This window comes from Meleagris gallopavo, chromosome 2 (genome assembly GCF_905368555.1).
Source record: "Meleagris gallopavo chromosome 2, MGAL_WU_HG_1.1, whole genome shotgun sequence".
Taxonomy (NCBI): Eukaryota; Metazoa; Chordata; class Aves; order Galliformes; family Phasianidae; genus Meleagris; species Meleagris gallopavo.
The window spans coordinates 17,188,067-17,207,797 of record NC_139405.1 but is presented as its reverse complement, the minus strand read 5'-3'; the positions used below and the strand labels follow the sequence as shown (position 1 = coordinate 17,207,797).

The 19,731-nt window shown below is 39.7% G+C and overlaps 1 protein-coding gene across 3 annotated transcripts in view; it reads right to left on the bottom strand.

Annotated features, from left to right (window-relative positions):
- SUSD4 (sushi domain containing 4) overlaps positions 1-19,731 on the bottom strand; it is a 69,402-nt gene that overhangs the window by 25,766 nt on the left and 23,905 nt on the right. For all 3 annotated transcript variants that reach the window (XM_085219173.1, XM_085219171.1, XM_085219172.1), the window contains exon 2: positions 4,608-4,820. In XM_085219173.1, coding sequence (XP_085075299.1) covers positions 4,608-4,820 — 213 coding nt within the window. The remainder of the gene's footprint in view (positions 1-4,607; positions 4,821-19,731) is intronic.

Below are 19,731 nucleotides of genomic sequence, written 5' to 3'. Positions count from 1 at the left end.
AATGGTTTGGGCTGGAAGGGACCTTAAAGCCCATCCAGTTCCAATCTTCTGCCATGGGCAGGACTGCCACCCACCAGCTCAGGCTGCTCAGGGCCCCATCCAGCCTCAAGCATCACTCAGAGATGTTCCTTCCAACCCACAGGGAAGAAGGGCCACCCTCTCTCCTTACAGCAGCATCTACAGAGTTAAGGCATCTCAGCAGGAGGGCTATGGAAATAGTCACAAAGACTCTACTGTATGCAGGAACAACTATCCTCTTAAAAACAAACAACTAAGATCCAAATTCTCTCTTTCGGTAATATTGAATCTATACTACTGTGCTAGTAGAATCATTCCGAAAACGTGAGATTTCAGTGCATATTAAATGTCTTCCTTGCTGCCTTTGCTTGTATTCCAACAGTGCACAACGGCTTTTCCCAAGACTAGTGGCCATCACACCAAGCACAGGTTACATGCATCATGGGGGAGTGCGTGACCAGGCTTAAGAATTAAACACTGAGCAAGAGTGTTAAAAGATAAAAAAAAAGTCTTCAGTCACCTCACAGATCCAGGGACAAAGGCTAAGAGAAATGAGCGCTAAATGTCATACGAGGAAATTGTGCCCAAACTGTGCTCTAGCCCGTTACGTTTACTGCCAGTTTATCATCCCTGCCACTGGGAGAACAAGGCACTGAGCACATCTCAAAGGCATCTGCCTGCAGGAGCACTGGGAGAGCAGGGCACAGTTCTTAGCTTCGTTGCTATCCCCACACAGACTGTAAATTTAGATTCAATCTCATAGGAAAGAGGCAGCATTTGTTACAAGTGGGGCAACAGTCTCAGCAGCCACATTATCACAGTGGGAGAAGATCAGATTAAAGTGTGAACAACACGACATATTGCTCTTAAACAGTAAATACAAAATTCCTACCTTAGAGCTTTGGCATTTATGTGCATAACTGCATTAGAATTGATGGAAGTTACACTCACAACAGGCCATAGATCAACACGAGAGCATAACTCTAAGCAAGCCAATTCTTGACAGCGCATTTACTGGCACCTAGTCATGCAACTTCATTCTTGCACTGACACTTAAAGTCTCCTGGCACTTCACAAAAAATGACAGAGTTTTAAATCCAATTAACTGAATGAAGAGCAGTTTTAAGATTGATTACATTCTGAAACAAGTTTCTTTTCTTCCTTTTGTAAATATCATTAACTTGTGATTAGAGATTATTCTAGCAAACATAAAGACAATCATACTTCATAACATACAGGTATAAAATCATATGTAACTAGCCTTAGCTGAACCCAAACTCCTGAAATTAACTTAAAATCAACTGCAAAGTACTGAATGTTTTTACTGTTCAGGCTCAGATGGCAGTGTTTGACCTTTACATGTACCATATGGCACCAGAGGCATGGAGTTTATACTCCGGTAGCCATGGCAATCAGCCTCTGCCTTAACTGGGTGAATGTCATACAATGCTTGTTTCACCCCGTGATACGTCAGTGACAAATGTTAAAACATTAACTTTCTACTTCAGCAGCAGTTGTTACAAATTTCAAATTTCTTTTCACATGCCATTATAGAATTTCTGCAATGAAGACTTCTATCTACATCATAGATAAATCACAGGTAAATCACAGAACAGCTTAGGTTGGAGAGGACCCTAAAGCCCTGGAGCCCCACCCCCAGCCATGGCCAGGACTGCCACGTCAGCTCAGTCTGCCCAGGGCCCAATCCAACTTGGCCTGGAGCACCTCCAGGGATGGGCATCATAGCTTCTCTGGGCAGCCTGTTCCCACAAAAACTGTTCTAACTCCTTGACTGCTCTGCTTCTGTGCCACGCTTCTGCGCTCCCCACCTGCCCATTGTGCTCCCTCCTCACGATTCTGGTCCTGGTACACACAAGAACCACACTGAAAAGCACTTCAATAAATGGGTAGGTCCCATGGATTGCTGCTGAACCTTTGCTTAGTATTTCTTCTGAATCACTGGTTATATTATATATTGGAAAGAAGAATTAACTTTGTCATCTATTTCTTTTTTTTCGAGCTAAATCCTAAGATTGTTTTAACAATACCTGATGGAAGAACCATTAATCAGGAAAGCACTTAGGCACTTGCCTCACTAAATCCTATATCAGGGTCCTACTCTTCAGTCTAAATAATAAAAAGTATTTTTATGTATAGTTCATTTTGGGAATAGAACTTTAAGAGGACTAATCACATAATTACAGCTATGCTCAAGCTTAAGTGCTTTGCTTGATCAGAGCACTGGCTTGCAATCGTTGTTAAGTGTTCTGTGCTGAAAAGTAATGATTATCTCCTAAGCACCTGTTGTCACATCATCCATCACGTTCTTATCTTCCAATTTCTTTCTTTTTTTAAAAACAGTTGGAGAAAATTTTGATCACAGTGATATTAGCGGCAGCTCTGCTGTTGAAGGCATTGTGATCTGAAACTTCTTTCACAGATTTCCATAGATTTGGACTGTTGGGGCTGGGAAGAGGTCTCAGTATTCAGTAAAGCACTTAATATTCAATAAAATAGGTCAATGCTTATTTAAATAATGTGGATGATACAGGTGCTATTTCAAAATTACTATTATGGTAACTCCATCACTACTTTTTTTGTGGTCTGTAAAAAGATCATACCATGTGATACAGTGTTGAACACCAATATCTAAAGACATCAGTGCCTTGATACTCTTTTCCTTCTTTGAATAGCCTAATTGTATCTGTGGCTACAAGGCTTGAGGACATTATTTTCTTTCAACAGGAGTGTGTATTACTGCTGCACTAATTTTGACATTAAACATAGCACAGCTCCAAATAATTCCATGACTTGTGCCAGGGTTTCATACTATCTACATATGTAGTTGAGGCCTAGGTATCAAAGTTTTTTAGCCAGCACCACCTAATAAAATGATCACCACTCTCTTTTTTCTTATCAAGTTAATTTCTATCAGCTATGACCTATGAATTTCTTCAAACTTGCATATAATTTCAACATTGAAAATCAAGTAAAATCTGCTCAGTGCTATGGGTAGAGTGATTTAACACAGGATTTGTTTGCACTGCACAGCCAGTTCCCTAATGATATCAGCAATCCTACCTGTCATTTGGACTTGCTCCCATAATTTACCCCTAAACTCAAGGGGTACAGTGTCTATACTCCTATTTGTTTGCCTATATGTTAAATCTCTTTTGAAAGTAGATCCAAGTCTTTACCTGGTGTCACAATCACCACGTCGATAATCTATCCTAGAAGAGTTTGGATGGGCCATAATTCTGCTAAATGTTTCAGAAGTTCTCAATATCATTCCTGCTAAGACCACTGCATTGTAGCTCCACAAAGCCACTGCAGAGCCGTTCTGTCTGAAAGATAGGCTGACCTGTGTGGCCCATTTCTGGTTCTGCCTGTGGCCGCTCCACCACTTAGGATCTGTGCTGTTCAGTCACTCTTAGGTTAATTTTCCTATGATCACCCTCAAAACGGACAGCACATTCTCATACAATTTATGAGCTGGTGCTACTAGCCTGATTGCCTTCACATTCTACATACTAATTGTAATGTCAGTGCATATCAAAAGAGAGCTCAAGACTGCATCCCTCATGACTCTGTTGCCTATGGCATATATTACCAAGACCTCTCCTTGGCCAACTGGACAGCTACCTGAGAGACCATGGACTACTTGCCAATTATTTCTGGCTACTCTCCCCAGTACTTACTGCATCACATTGACAGGACTGTCCACCTTGAAATCAGTGAGGCAATTGCTGATGTTTTCAATGGAAAGACAACACTAAAATGCGCACACTTGATTTAACTAACACTTTTCATGTCTGTTGATTTTAATAGCCCTGTTGACCAAAATAATTCAACATAAAGAACAAGTTATAGCTTTAATATACTTAGTGGAATAAATACACTGCTTAGGGGGGTATTTTTGGTATTTATATTTATGATATTCATATTAATCCCGCTTCTAAAAATTCCCGGAAGAAGAGAGTAATTTAATGCCCTAATTAGTTAAAAACAAATACAAATTCAAAAATGCACTGCAATAAAAATAAGTTGTTTTATGCATAATAGTCAGATTTATCTCAAAGTAAACTTCTAAATTGACTTTAAATTTTTGCATTTCATGCATATTTAATTTTCTTACTTGAATCATGCACATGCCATAAAATACAATTGTTTAAAACTCCTGATTATCAGGAACAGTGGCAATGGAAGTTAATTATATTTTCCTAGTAAGATATTACAGAAAAAAAGCATTAAGTAAGCAGTTTTAACAAATAGCTATAAACAGTTTACTGATAAGAGATTGTTTTCTTATTTCTCTCTGCATCAATTTGTAACTGGGTAGAAGGATTACTTTTTTTTCCTTGAGATTCCTTTATGTCCCTTTCAACACATAGACACGCACACAGAACCTCTCACAGTACAAATTTAACAGAGAGATGGTGATTATGGATGGGAAACTCCAGTATGTATCAAATAAGATCCAATAAAATGGACTCCAGCCTGTTGTGGTTTGTGCTGAGACACGAGGACAAGGTACACATACAAATGAGAAGCACTAACACTGGTGAATTGCTTTAAGAAAACTGACTTACCTTCTTGTAGGCACACAGGTTTATCACTTGGTTTCCAGCTCAGGGAGCCATTAAAGTGTCTCACACAAAGTTTTTTTGAAGTACCATTAAGCCTGTATCCTTCTTGGCAATGAAACCGGACTACCACGCTTTCAAAGAAAACACCTGCACTGGGTGTCTTGTATCCATGCTCAGGAGCTCCAGGATCCGCACAAGCTTGTAGGTCATCAAACCCTATGTCAGACAAAGATACAATCAAACCGTGTTCATGCAGCCATAATCACACCTTGTCTAGGTTTCCCCATTGTTAATCTCCATACGGGCCTTACATCTTCCAGTAATGTTCATTATCAACCATATATGGGTACTGGGTACTCCAGACTCGGGAGAGGACCAGCCTCCAGCCACAGGACAAATATATGGGGGAGAGAAATATTTCTGTCCTATTAGGTAACTATGGAGAAAGCAAGAGCAAGCACATTCCTCAATAGCTGACCTATACAGAAATTATGCACTGACTTAATCTACCTGTGGGGATGGCACATTAATCTATCTGTAATTATTTCTGGGGAGTATTGGGTTCCAGAGGCCTTGTACCATTATTGGAAAGAATAATAATGTGCCAGAAGCAGAGTGGAAGAGGAAATAAAGAAAAGGATATGAAGCCTAACTGCATCATGCATTTAAACAGAAGATAAGCTGCTAGGTACAGGGACCTAGTTTTTAGTTTTTAGATTTTTTAGTTGTACAGGACATCCACCAAAGGGATAAAAGACACTCTAATGCTGGAAATATGTGTTTTTCCTATGAATCTGGCTTGGTGGCCCTACTAAACTCTTAAAACACTTTTATGAGAGTGCTGTATTACAGCATTCATGCCAGAAGGGATTTTGTAAAGCCATTTATATCCATAAAACTAACTGTAAAATAACAAACAAAAAGCCAACAGTTGCAATCATTAAATGTGACTGTTTATCACTTAATCAAACCTATTTCAACATCATTTACATAAAGTGAGGCTTTTTTTTTTTTTACTGCAAACTAGCCATGGTTTATCACAGTACCGAACAAGTACTGCATACTGAAAGAGCAGAAGAGTTTTGCAGCAGAAACAGCAGGGGGGCAATTAATGCTGGTGGGAGAGGTGCTTGAAAAACTCATAAATCATCACATTTTGTCTTTAATGTTTTGATTTTAAAATAACAGCACTGGAAAGCCGCGGCTACTTCCTGTGTGATAAGCACAAAGTGCCTCTATCAGAGACAATTAAGGTACTACAATAGAAGAGTTTTCAACACAAATTTGTTCTGAAAGGCTCAGAAGAGCCACCAGAAGGTCTGGCATTTTCTTGATTCCATCCCATGGGTCAAGATCCCTGTACTGAACTCTCCCAGTAGGCTCCCATTTCCAAAAAGTGATTTGAGAGCAGGATGCCAGAGCCCCTGCCCACATCCATGCAGTCATCCCCGACCTCCAGCCTCTGTAGTGCTCACATATCAGTGGCACTTCAAATAAGGAGATGCCACTGGCGTTTCTCTCTTTGGGCAGCTAAGCCAAAACAAAAGAGCAGAGAATCTTGGAATAGCTTGGGCTGGAGAGGATCCTAAAGCCCACCCAGCCCCAACCCTCAGCTGCAGGCAGGGCCGCCAGCCCCCAGCTCAGCTGCCCAGGGCCCCATCCAACTTGTCCTGGAGCACCTCCAGGGATGGGGCACCACAGCTCTATGGGCAGCTGTGCCAGGGCCTCACCACCTTCTGAGTAAGGAATTTCTTGAGCATCTGCTCTTAGCCAGTTTTACTCTTCCATACAGTGAAATTTATCGCAAGGAGAGATGGGTTAGTGCAGCAGCAACCAAATGGAAAAGATTTCTGAACTTCAAGTCTATTCATCTGCAGCATGGCTCAAAATTTCCAGTGCAAATCATCTAAGACTCTGTAGTTTGGTAACATGATGAGCAAGGAGAAATACAGTCATTATGTTCATGAGATTACATACGGTAGACAATACTTAATAATAGAGAAGGGCTGCGCATTTTTACTGGAGATTAAATAGAAGACTCTTATTCTTCAAGCACCAACCTTACATCATTCAATAAAGTCAGCGATGATCTTGATTAATTTTCCATTAAGCAAAAGGATAATATGACATTGTTACAGTCAGAAAGATTAGTGTAGTGGAAAGGCAACATAGTGGAACGGCAAAAGGACAAACAGAAAAGGAATGTTCACTCGTCTCCAAGGATCTAGGCTCATGGGGAAAAACTCCACAAAGGAGGGATCTCCATCCAGAGATCCTTCCCCAGTGGGGGTCAGCCCTTCAAAAGAAGTGTCAGAGGTGCAGCCAGGTTCCACCCTTCCAGTCACCCAGCTGAATAGCCTGCATCTGTGCTCCAAGGACTGACCCAGTCCTTTCCCAGGTGCTCAATCAGTGGTTCAGGCTGTGACTCAACAGTTCCCATACAGACATATAGTTCAATTTTGTTACTTTGGACACCTCCGAGGTTATAGCCTGCCTTGAAATACACACATTTTCTTACTAACTGCATCAAAGTACATAAATTACTCACTGTTAAGCCTCAGGAAAAAAAGGGAGAGAAGGGGAGAGAAAATGATGCACACACAATCACATACAATCTGCAGGATATAAAAATTAGTCAAGCTTATTCCTTAGTTTTCATTAAGTCAAATATGCAAAGTTAGAGACTGTGGGATTGTCAGCACAAAACTCAACACAGAAAGCAAGAACATTCTTCTCCCCCGGTGCAGCTGAATTCAGTGACCCTGCTGTCATTTTTCTGCTGACCTTTAACAAGCAATGATTTTCATTCATTTTGCAAGTAAGTTGAACTTGAACAGTCTGTGAGCGGAAAATGCAACACCCAAAGGGAAGGAACTGGAATATGGAAAGAAAAATTAATTTCTGTATCCCTAGTTTCTACAAACCCAGCAGTGAGCTTACTCAGCCACTGAATAAGATACGGCACACAGAGTCAGCACAGAATCACTGCTTCCATGCAGTATTTCCATTGCTTGTTCCTGAAGAGAGGAAGAAGTTTCAAGAAATAACCACATAGGCTGACTGTACAAGCAATACAGCATGCTAAGTAGTTCAACAGCTTATTTAGCTGAGAGTTAAGTCTCAGTGTTTTCCCCTTTATGTCTGAATCTTCTGGTACAATATTCAAGAACAGCAATGCTTAAAACACTCCTGAGAACTGCAGTCTTCCAGTTGACCTCAGTGACATCAGAGCTGGACTCTTTACATGACAATAATTTCTATATAATATAACCTTATTTTTCTAAAATCAATCTTATGCTGTCAAAAATGAATGAACACAGAATGAATGGTATAGTAAGTATTTTTGTCTTGTCATCTTTGATTTCTTTCCCTTATCAAAGCTATGTTTCTAGAAGCAGCTACTCAAAATTGTGATGTAGTATTTTATTCAATGAAAGGAGCAGTATCATGTCACAGACTGGACATCTGTTGCTTTGGTCATTTTAGAACCTGAATAAATCAGACAAAAAGTGTTTTCAGCCAGAGCTGTAAGATAAATCTTGGGAAAGAACCATAAAAATCTCATAAATGGGAAAGCCATGGTTACAGCAGGAAAGTGTTATCTAGCAGGAAAGAGTATATCAAATAAGTTTTAAAATAAGTTAGAATGACAATGAATTCTATTTCTTTATAAACCCTTCAATGAGTCACTGGGGATGAAAAGAATGAAATTTTACTTTGTCGGCTGTACTGTTTTCATGGTTAGAAAAGGGAAAAATGGATTATCAGCGTCTGCTAGGAAAAAATATACAGAACACCTATCCATTAAAGCGGTCAATTTCCATAGTATCTACAATAGCAAAAATTTAGAAAGTTCAGCAGCTATCTTCAAAATCAACATTGCGTCACCAGCACCAATTTTATGGGAAGCTATTGTACGGCTTTAAATCCCTCAGTTAGATTAATCTAACTAGAAGACTGTGTGTGTCATGGCACCTTTAAGGAATACTGCTTAAAATACAACAAGCAATAACACTTTCTGATGAGGCTCAGAAGTATGCAAATTCATCATTACCAGCACAACATGTAGTTGGTACAGAATGTACTTTGGCTATGGTATTTATTTTATTTCCACTGCTGGACCGTCACAAGGCTTTTAACCTGGATAGAGTGGAGGTATTTTATATGGGTTTTTGTTTTACCTTACATACTTGCTGTTGTTGGCCAGACAAAAATTATGACAAATGAATCAGAAGATTGAAAAATAAGCAATGCTTTCCTTGCTTGTAAACTTGTAAAACAGTTACAGTCCATCTGAATGAAGTGTAGTGCTGGAATCCTGCACTGTATGTTCTCTCACATACAATGGTTCATCTTGTCTCTGGATGAAAAGCCTGAAATATCAGAAGGCAGTTATCTGAAAAATGCCAGAAGTTCCCAAATCCTGTTCAGTTCTGAATTAAAGTAACAGTTCCTCATACTACTGGATAGATTTCTCAGTCAATCTGCAAATTCATACAGCGTGCTCTCACATCAGCTAAGAGTCTCAATAAAATATTCTGATCTGAGGTTCAATGTGAGTATCTCCATTAACAGACTATTCCTTTGGAAAACATACTTTTATGAAGTCTGTAAACTGGCAAATTGCTCACTGACAAATACAGCTATTCCCATTCCCTGTGCTAGGGTAATGCAGACACACTTCACCACATTTGTATGTCAGTGAGCAGCTTGCTCTGTCTGAAGTGAGCTGCAAAGACAGCCACTCTCCACTGCTAGAAGAGTGCTCCCAACAGAAGTCAAGTGAACAGAAAGGCAAGGGGTAAATTACGTCTCTGTAGTCATGTGGGATCGTCGTACCACAGCTGAATTTCAGATATACCTGAAATAAAGCAGGAGAAAGAATCCTTCCATCCCTCTGCACTTCCCAGAGTCTTTTTCTCAATTTCCACATTTGTCTTCCTCATTTCCCTCTCCCCTCATCGCCAAATCTTACTGCATTCTGTAAATTCATGCTGCTGTGCCTGCAAAGCTGCTGTATGGCAATTCACTGAAAAACTGCTGATGTTGTTACATCAGAAATGGCTGCACTTGCTCTTGAGAGACATCACTCTCATTTCAGTTTGTTACATACACACAATGAAGTGATACACAATGCGTAATAATATTAAAGATATGGCCTGCTTTCTGTATTTGTCTTCAGCTGACAGTATGATGGAGACAGGCTTCCCATGCACCAACACCGAGACCTGGGCTTCCTCCATCACCAAATTCTATTTCAGAGAGCAGAGGGATTCTGAGGCTTTGCAGCCTCTGGCAGGACCAGACTGCCTACACACACATTTTGTAAGGAGCCTGCAAACATGGCAGAAGCAGGTTATCTTAGGCCAGCTCACAGTAAAAAGCCTTATTAGGACTAAAGCAGAAAGGCCACAAGTGCAAACGCGCCGAGGGTTTCCTTGTCTCATACAAAGGAAAAGTCATTTTCATCCCTTTAACAGTTTCTGCCTGTTTCTGTGAAAGCCACGCAGGCACAGCATTTTGTGCCTTTGGCTGTTTATGCTTCCTTGTGGCTGGTGATGTTAATTGAGCTATCCACATACCACTGTAACAAGGAAAGGAAGGATGTGCTCAGAGTAGCATCTAGCCTTCCAAGTGAAATGAAATTATAAACCTGTAATTTCATTAGTGAAATGCCTGTGAAAATCTAAACTCTCTTTAATCCCTTAAGGGTCACTAATGCCTAAGCTTCCCTGAGGCTTCAGCTGCCTCAGAGAATCCTGCCCTGTTTAAGATGTGAATCACAGCCTCACTGACCATCCTTGCAGAAAGCTCCCAACCTCAGCATGGTTGGATAGCCCTTCTCACTTGGCTGAGTTTCATCCAGGGCAGCACAACAAGCTGCTGGAAGAAAGGGAGATGTTCAAATTACCGAGGAGAAACAGAACAACAAATAAGAGTTCCAGGGGTGGGTACTTGGCATAAGCCACAAGTTTTACCTATACAATCAAGAAGATCATTAAGGTCTATTCTTCTTTGAATAAACCAGAAGTGTGAGCAGAAAAATAAGCAAGTCTCTGTGTAATACACTGCACGGGCACCAAAACATCCATGTGCAACAACAACAAAAGAGAACGTGCATGCCATACAAACAGCAAAAACTTCCAAGAGAGGCAACCCGCCACCAAAAAGGCTGAAAGGCTGCCTCATTCACAATGGCCCACTATTCTTATTATTCTACTTAATGCCATCTTCTCCAACCCTGTGTTCTTCAACCAACTCCAAACCAACTCACCACCTAACCCTTGCAGCCTCTAACTAAGACCAGAGGAGGTCCCAGTGCTCCCACATGTACCTCACCCAAGGGGCCCTGCACATCATGCTGGTGTCTGTGCCACCACTTTACAGTTTTGTATGTGAACCTTGATACAGGATTTGTCCCTTTGTTACTTGCACATGAAGCTAATACACATGGAAAAAAAACATTTAAAATTGCTGGAAAAGGAAGAAGATGTAGAATTAAATTAGCAGAGCACTTTAGTAAACCTGAAAGAAACACTAAAAATGTGCTAGTTTCTTCTTCAAAATGAGTTTCTTCTTATTAATATCTTAAACAGCATAGGCCTGTCCCTTTAATCATATCTACTCCTTAAAATTAATATAGCTGTGTCATCTTTGTAAATAAGCATTTCATTTTTAATGCAGGAAGCACTTGTTGTTTCCAGCCTTTGTAACCTCACAACTCTGGCTGCATAATTTATGAATCTTTACGAAATGTCACATGCAACTCTGTGATCCTCTGAACTTAGCATCACTTAAATAAAACAGAATAAAGCAGAAATTAAATCAGCCCATGGTTCCACTGACAAAGCCAAGCTCTTCCCACCATAATTTATTTTGCTTCAAGAAAGTTATCATTGCTCTCCTGGTGTGCATCAGGATGAATAAAAGGCAACTTATCAGAGAAGGAATACCACAACATCCTAAACTTCTATACTGGTATTAAGCTCTGGAATAATTTAGAATGGCGGCACGTGCACACTGAGGCCCGACCTGAGGCTTGTTCTGCTCAAGCATTAAGCAGAAATAACTGAAAATCTGAAGCCAGGGCCTGCTAAACTTTCTGCAGATATAAAGTAAATTATCTTCTTCGTTTCCATTCATCCAGTTAGTTCAGTTTAATGATTGCTTCTATTCAAACTGCAATCTCTAGCAAGACTTCAAAAAGTATGAAACTGGATTTTTCTTTTCTATGCTGTGAAAAAGAACCAGGCAAAAGTGAGTGACTCCTTCCAGCTCACTTTTTTTTTTTTTTTTTTTTTTTTTTTTTTTTTTACAGATAATACTTCAGGTTTCTAACTGAATTTTAAATAGAGGATGTGCTTACATAAACTTATTTTTGTGTGTGTTTACCACACAGATTAATTTTAACTCCTTCAAAATGGTCCTTCTTCCAAATGCTATTTCCACACTTTTTATCTGAATTCTGAACATCTCTGAGTTGTAGCTTCAGACAAACACACTTTGACATGGATGATGAGTTTTCTAAACAATCTGATTTAAAAAAAATCAATCAAAATCTTCCACCATAATAAAACCAAGGATGCGGTAAATGCACATTAAATTCTATCTCTCCTTCAACAAACAAGCACATATCTAACACATCCTCCTATTCAGCTTAAGGAACCGTAATAAAGATAACACTTGCCAACATGTGCTTGTTTCCTAGTGACCAAGAAGAGCCATAATAAGGAATTAAATAAGTAAAAATTAAAAATATGAGGCATTAATGTATTTTCAGGCCGAGATTTCCTTTTTACTGATTTAAATGTATATGCTCATTATTTTGATTTAAATCAACCAGCCCCACTTGTATTTTGTTCCTCACACATAACACTTTATATATTATACATCTAACGATTTCACTAGAGTTGCAATATTGTCAATGTGGGAATCCAGCCTTAGGTCACTGAACAGGATTAATAACAGCACAGAAAGCTACTAATAAAAAGTGCCAAATAAAATAAAGCTATGCTCCCATAATTTTAAGAATGTTATTGGCCAGAGGTGTTTTTCAGTATCTAGGCGCTGCTGTTTATCAGTTCCCTATGTTTCGTATTCTGGGAAAAATTAATTACCTTTACCAAGAGTTGGTTTAAACATTTTTAGTCTAGACTTTAGTGCATCCCTTAGGAAATATAGCAAAACAAATAAACAAAACAAAACAAAAAACAAAACAAAAAAAAAAAAACCCAACAAATGAATCATGAGCTAGTTACTATAGTAATATTTCTCCTATGCCAACAGCATATAAAATTATTCATCACTGCAAATCTGAAGTAATGAAATGTCACTTACAACATTCAGCAGAGATCCTTGACTCTGTAAGATGCAAGAATCAAATATACAACCACATGATTTTGGAGGTTGATATTTATTTTCTAAACAGTTACACGCTTCCCTATATAGTGTCATATGTTTACTGCATGCACTAGTATGGTAATTCAATAATTTTTGCGTTTCAGCTGTTTAATTGAAATTGATTTTATACTTTCCCCCCAAGAACAGACAGAATTTCATATAGAGACAATCAGGATTAATGTGTGAATATTATAATTGTTGTAACTTTTTAATAAAGTGCACAGTAGAGAAGACTGGGGATTTTAAAAGCTGGTACATAATGCAGGAGAGCAGACAGACAATAATTCCAGCTTCTGCACTTGATTCCTTATCATAAGTCCTCTGATGCTTCTGTATACTCTGACAGCTCTTATGTCCTACAGTGTTTTATTCTGTATGCACCTATCCATGAAACTGTGACCTTTCCTCTTAGATGTGAACTGCATCACAGTCATCCATTCTTTATTTGCATTTTCCTCCTCTTTTGAATGTGCCCTATCTGAAAAATATCTGGAAGACTGCAACAGTGCAGAGCTCGTCTGCTTGGCTTCTGAGAAGGGCTGAACAATGAATCACTAAACAGGCAAGAAGTGGATGCATTGCTTGCTGGCTATTTGGTAAGCCATGGTTTTGCTGGTCCACTACGTATCTTACAAGTGAGGACTGCCATGTTGCCTTTCAACTTTGCTCCAGATCACACAGCAAAACACTTCTACTCCAATAGGGTTTCTACAAAGATAATATCCATGGGGAAAAAATACACTGACTGATTTTGGTCCCAATATGGACTCAAGAACTCCTGATTTCTTTCTGTGTTGAAAAGTGAACTTACATGCCTACGTTTTGCTAATACTGCTAGCATTAGGCACAGGTTTTAGTTTATTGTTTCCCTTCATGAGAATCATAACAAGATTTCTTGTTATTTTGACAGAGCAAGACAAAACCACCAAATTGTATAGAAAGGAAGAAGCACAGGTAATGAAGCACTGTCATCATACTGAAACAGTTGTTACTTACAATTTTTCATTTTAAATACCCTGTCCTGTGAGTTATTCTGTCCATAGTGCAAAGACTGGAAAAAATCAGAGGCAGGCTAAGATGATGCATATTTATTCCTTCCCTTTTGACTCAGAATTGTGTTCAGTTCAATTCCTCAGTAAAGCGGAAAAAGAACTCTAAAATTTGTTCCAGATACTGTTTAAACAGCTGGTTGAGAATGGGAGTATAGCTGCAGGTGCAGGGCTGTCTACAAAAATCCCCCTGTGTGCATGATCATATTGCAGATACACATATGGGCACCCTTCCCTCATCCCAGTTGGGTGTCTCCACTCCTTTGCTGATAGCAGTGGGCTGAACTGGCTGGAAATGAGTCCTGCAAGATGTTGGAAATTTCTTTGGAAATGCAGTTATTAGTAATAATTAAGTAATTGTAATTAGTAATAATTATTCAACATTATTAATTATTATTATTATGAACAGTTCTCTAGATCCCTCTTTTCCACCTACAATTTTCCAGGCCTTCTCCACAGGGGGGCTTCTAAATTGTTTCAATGATAAATGTCACAAGCACATTCTCAATATTTGTGGCAAGGTTTTTAAGACGAAAATCTTACAAATCTTCGGTGTGTAAAAAACCCTCTGGTCCAATATTTCCCCTTTCAACACAATCTGCTTCCTCTCTTGCCATTTTCTTATCAGTTCTGCAGTTCTTCTATTAATCCAAATCTTCACGTAGAGTTTCCCTAGTGGCAGTTTACTAAAGTCAAGACAGACACTATCTGCTCCATTTTCCTTGCCTGAGAAACCAGCTGTCGTCTCAAGAGATTTACAGATTAATCTGACACAACCTTTACTTAACACATCTACGCTTTATTTTGTTCTTAGTGTATCTGCAAGATTTTTAATTTCTATAACTTAGAAAAATTCCAAAATGCGGTGAATTGTTCAATTGGAGTGAACCAAGTTCTCTTTTCACAATCTCCCTGGTTATAGAGATTTCCAATTTTGTTTTCATCTGTGGGTATTACAGATAGTATCTTAGGACACTGCTGGAAGTCCTCCACTTTCAGCTATGCATATGACAACGAACTCATGCAGAACAGGACGAAGCCAAGGACAGAAAAGAAACTGGAGGAGGAACAGCAGGAGTGACTCAGTAAAGGCACAGTGATGAGACGTAGTGACGTACAAAAATATGTTTGCCTGGAAACCGGCTGGCAGTTGTTTGGGTGGCACTACCACTAAGAGAAAAGAGAGAAGGAGATGTGACAAGAAGCAGCAGCCTTAGAAGGGTTCCCAGTAAGGTAAACAGGGAGCTGGAGAGGAACAGGAGGGTTAAGAACCCTCAGCCACAGGCAGTGGAGCAAAGAGGAAGAACAGCACACCGAGACAAGGTCCTCAATGCCAGGAAGAAACTGAGGGGAGGTAGAACAATTTTGGAGGCTGTTAATACACCAGGAGAGCCCGCTCAAGAGTTAACAGCCTATTCTTTTGAAACAGAAGAACCTGATGTGTTCTTTTGTTGTTCTATTTTTTGGCTTTATTTGTTTTTCTGCTGACACTTCCAAAAACTACAATGTACTCTGCACTGACAACAGTGAAGTTGAGGCTGTCAGATGAAATCTAATGCCCTTTATATAATATACAGAATCTGCTGGCAGGCACTTAAAAGACTGGGACTTACAGCATTCCTGTGCATGCATAGTAGGTAATGCTGAGATATCTGATGCTCAAAATATTTACATAAAAGCCAATCTGAAAATCACATACACTGGTTAAATTTAAAGAATACAGGCATCTGTGCTTCAGAAAGTAATCACATCCCTCCCAATCATGAAAATAGATTCTCATCATTTTGAAGGACTAGAGGAAGAGGAAGCTGTTATTTAATATTTTATGGTGCTATAAATTGACTAGCTGCGAGCTAGGAAAGGTCTGGAACTAGCAAAGAGATTATTCTTTGTTCTTATTCAAGAGATAAGAGTTTTAACCACACAAACAATGAATTTATTTAAAAGTCATCTTCCTTAATAGATATTAATTTGAGGATTTCTGAAGTTCCTCCTTCCCCTGAGGGTTAAATGGCTCTTTGCAGAGCAACAGCTGCAGCAAACCTAGTTAAAATAACAAGCATGCAGTACACAGATCCATACATACATGCTCTGCTAGAAACAGGCAGCATACTCAGATTTATAAGCATGCAAGTCCCCTAGGATGTCATAATTGTGTTTGTTCTTTTAATAACTTCAGGCTCCAGTGATCAGAATAAAAATTCTATGCTGAAGTTAATGCTTCATCCTTACTTCACCCCACTACCCTGAATTATGTAGTAAGCAGACTTAAATAAACGCAGGTGTCTGACTCCCTCCTTATACCATAGACTCCAGCCACGCACATGATGGGTTGCCTGATTTTATTCAGGGATTTTCTTTTCAAACCTTAGATTGTTCTTACAAAATATTTGGCTCGGTCGTTTCTTTTTATAATACCACAGACTTTCAAGTCTGCCTTCCAGTGTCAGATGAATTGCAGTTTTTACTAATAAAAGCAACATACCAAGATTCTGGACTTGCAAAAATAGTTGAGTTATTTGGACATTTATGTTCTTCCTCATTATTATGTGTAAACATCTCTAATTTTTTTCCACAGCCCAAAACACAGTTAGTTAAGCAGCTTATTAAGTAGGCATGGTCTTTCAGTACCTATTTTGGCTACAGTCTGTCAATACTGATCTTATGATAATAAATTATTTTTTACTCCTCTTATCAGACTTCAAATCACTGTATAACCAAGACAGGCATGTATATTACCAACTTACATGAAGGGCATTCAGTAAAACAGAGTCAGGTCAAAAACAGCACAGGCTAATGGTGTGGTGGTGAATAGGAAGCCTAGGTTAAATGACCAGAATTTGGCTACAAATACTGTTATCTTCACTTTCTGGCTACCTTTATTAAAAAAAAAAATTTAAAAAAAAAAGATCTTTCTATCTGACACTATCCTCAGCCTCATTTGAGAGTAGAAGTGAACTGCTTTAGGAAGTTAATATAATTTTAATATAATTTGTTCTTATTGGGTTAGGCAAGCCTTGCTCTATTCTGTACAAAATCCACAGGTACTTTTTGCGTCCAGTAACTCCAAACAGTTTCATATTAAAACTCTCAACTTATCTGTTGATGTAACACACTGATGCAGTCCCAGCACCAATTTCTTGACCATTCCCTGCTGCCTTCCGAAATTCTCCCTTAAAACCTCCTTTCTTTCTTGCTGTTCTTCTTGATAGAACTCATCCACCATAAATTGGCATTCAGTGTATAGCATAATAATTGACTTTCTGGAGCTGCTCACACCTCCAGTCGTAAGACAATCCTTACCAGGACCCTGATGGCATTGGTAAACCTTAATGGCGCTGACTGGCCTCACCTGGGACACCTACCCATACCCTCTTCCCATGAACCAGGAGCTCCAAATAGCTCAGCCCTGGGCATCCAGACCATCCTTGGGTAATACTATTAGGTGTACCTGTCTCTGGCCTTGTCTTGCTGGGCCCATATTGTAATCCCATCTCCTGCTGCCTTGACTGGATGCCTTGGGTGGCCGCTGGATCTGGTTCATTCCCTAGTTGCATCTGGGTAGTTGATAAGTACAATCCAACACTCAGCTCTGCCCCCCTGGAGCCAGAGGGACTGTGTGGGACTGCATTGGTAAAGGAATGGTTATAGTGGGGTCACCCTCAGCTCATGGCTCCTTCTCTGTGGAAAGTCCCTCTGCATCCTACCACTAGCCAGGACAAACATGTCATCAATTCCCTTCACTGCTTTCCCTTCCTTTTTTTTTGTGAAGTCCAAGTTCCTCATCCTGTCCTCCCTATTCCCAGTTCTTTCTGTGCCCTACCTTTCTTCTGCATTCTCCCCAGGATATAATTCAAGCTGCTTTGTTTTTCCTCAGTCTTGACTTTATCTTTTTATGCCACCTCCCCATCCTCCATTTCTCCCCACGCATGTCACGTTGTCTTTTAAATCCCCTCTCAAAGCCACACTTACATCATTTATTCTTTCCGGGTGCCAGACCCAGCTGCTTTCGCTTTGAGGGTTTTTATCTATGAGGCCTTTGGGTTTAGGTTGTAAAATCCAAAGATAAGAAAACATCTTTCCACGCTTGGTGGTCTCTTATATCATTCTGCCCTATCCGTGGCCTGAAAATTTTCAGCTTTTAATTAATTTTCTGCATTTCTCCACAGGCACCTTCTCGAATTTCTTCACTTGCTATTAATTTTCTATGAATACACTGCTCTACCCACAAACAGAGAGGCTGCCATTGATCTGATCTGCCTTACTGTCAAGATTAGAAATACCTGTTCCCGGTATGAAAAGAAGTACCTCTGCTCCTGATTTCTGACTCAAGCTGTTTCGCAGCCCACATGGTGCTCACCAAAGGCACATCAATCACCACACATCAGACAGCACTGACCTCCAAAACCAGCGATGGTAGTTACCAGTTCCCACACTGACGTGACACTGACCCAGTGCTCTTTCCCACACACAGGGCATGCCTGTCCTCCGCACATTTAGACTTACAGTTCTCTTAAAACACAGCATCTTGTGTGCAGTCAGCAACTCGCTGCTGGACAAAATTATAGGGTAAGGTAACATCACATTGTTCACTTAAAACTAAGATTAAAAGAAAGATTAAAGGATAGCCCAGATATTCCTCAGCTACAAGGATATGGACAACTGCCATATACTATCCCATGTTTAAATGGCCCAGGGAGCAACCTGGAATGCTTTGCAGTGTTAGGATTAGGCCTGGCTTTGTGAGCACAACTGTACCTGTGTGCTGCTCAGAAAGATCCTGCACCCCACGTGCACACATACATGTTCACACACATAAATATGTACTCTAGGCTTTAGCTTAAATGTACATTTTAAAACTCAGCATGTTTCAGAAACTTAATTGAAAATGGAGTGAAGATGGAGGTCAAAGGATTGTAACCCATGGAAAAACTGAGGGAACTCTGATATACCTTCGAGCTTCTATAAGTATAGCTTGCTTGAAACTGTAGTTTTCTCTTAGGTAGCAAGGGATGCTGTCTCAGCTCTATCAGCTGCTCTGCAAGGTATGGAGGAATTACAAGTAGAGATACACCAAGTTGGGATGAACGCATCATATATTTGGAACTCATTTAAACAGTAATCGGGCAAACTCAGATTTACAGGCAAAAATCTCATCTTGTTACACTTACTTTTGAAATATGGCATAATCAAATGAGGGACAAAATTGTTTTAGTGGGATTTATAACAGTAATGAAGAGTTACATTCTTTTTGTAATGACATTGTGTGATACATTTTCTCTTCTGGGAGTCAGATTCTGAAGTATTTTAATCTGTTTCACCATTCAGCAAAACTGTGAAATCCTCATGAGTATCAGGCCTGTACATAACTCAGGTAATATCCTTCAATTACTGCTCCATTTTGGTTTTATTTACATAGTAGATACAAGACTTGTTGAAACTTGTACAAATCTGTAGGCCATCAGAAGAGATTTTTCCCTAATTCACAACTGTGTTGTTTGGGGACAGATGAGGGTGGAGGGGGAATAACAGAATTACCAAGGTTGGAAAAGACCTCAAAGATCATCTAATCCAACCATCTACCTACTGCCGATATTACCCACTGACCACGTCCCTCAGTGCCACATCTCCACAGTTCAAACATCTCTGGGGACAGTGCCTCCATCACTTCCCTGGGC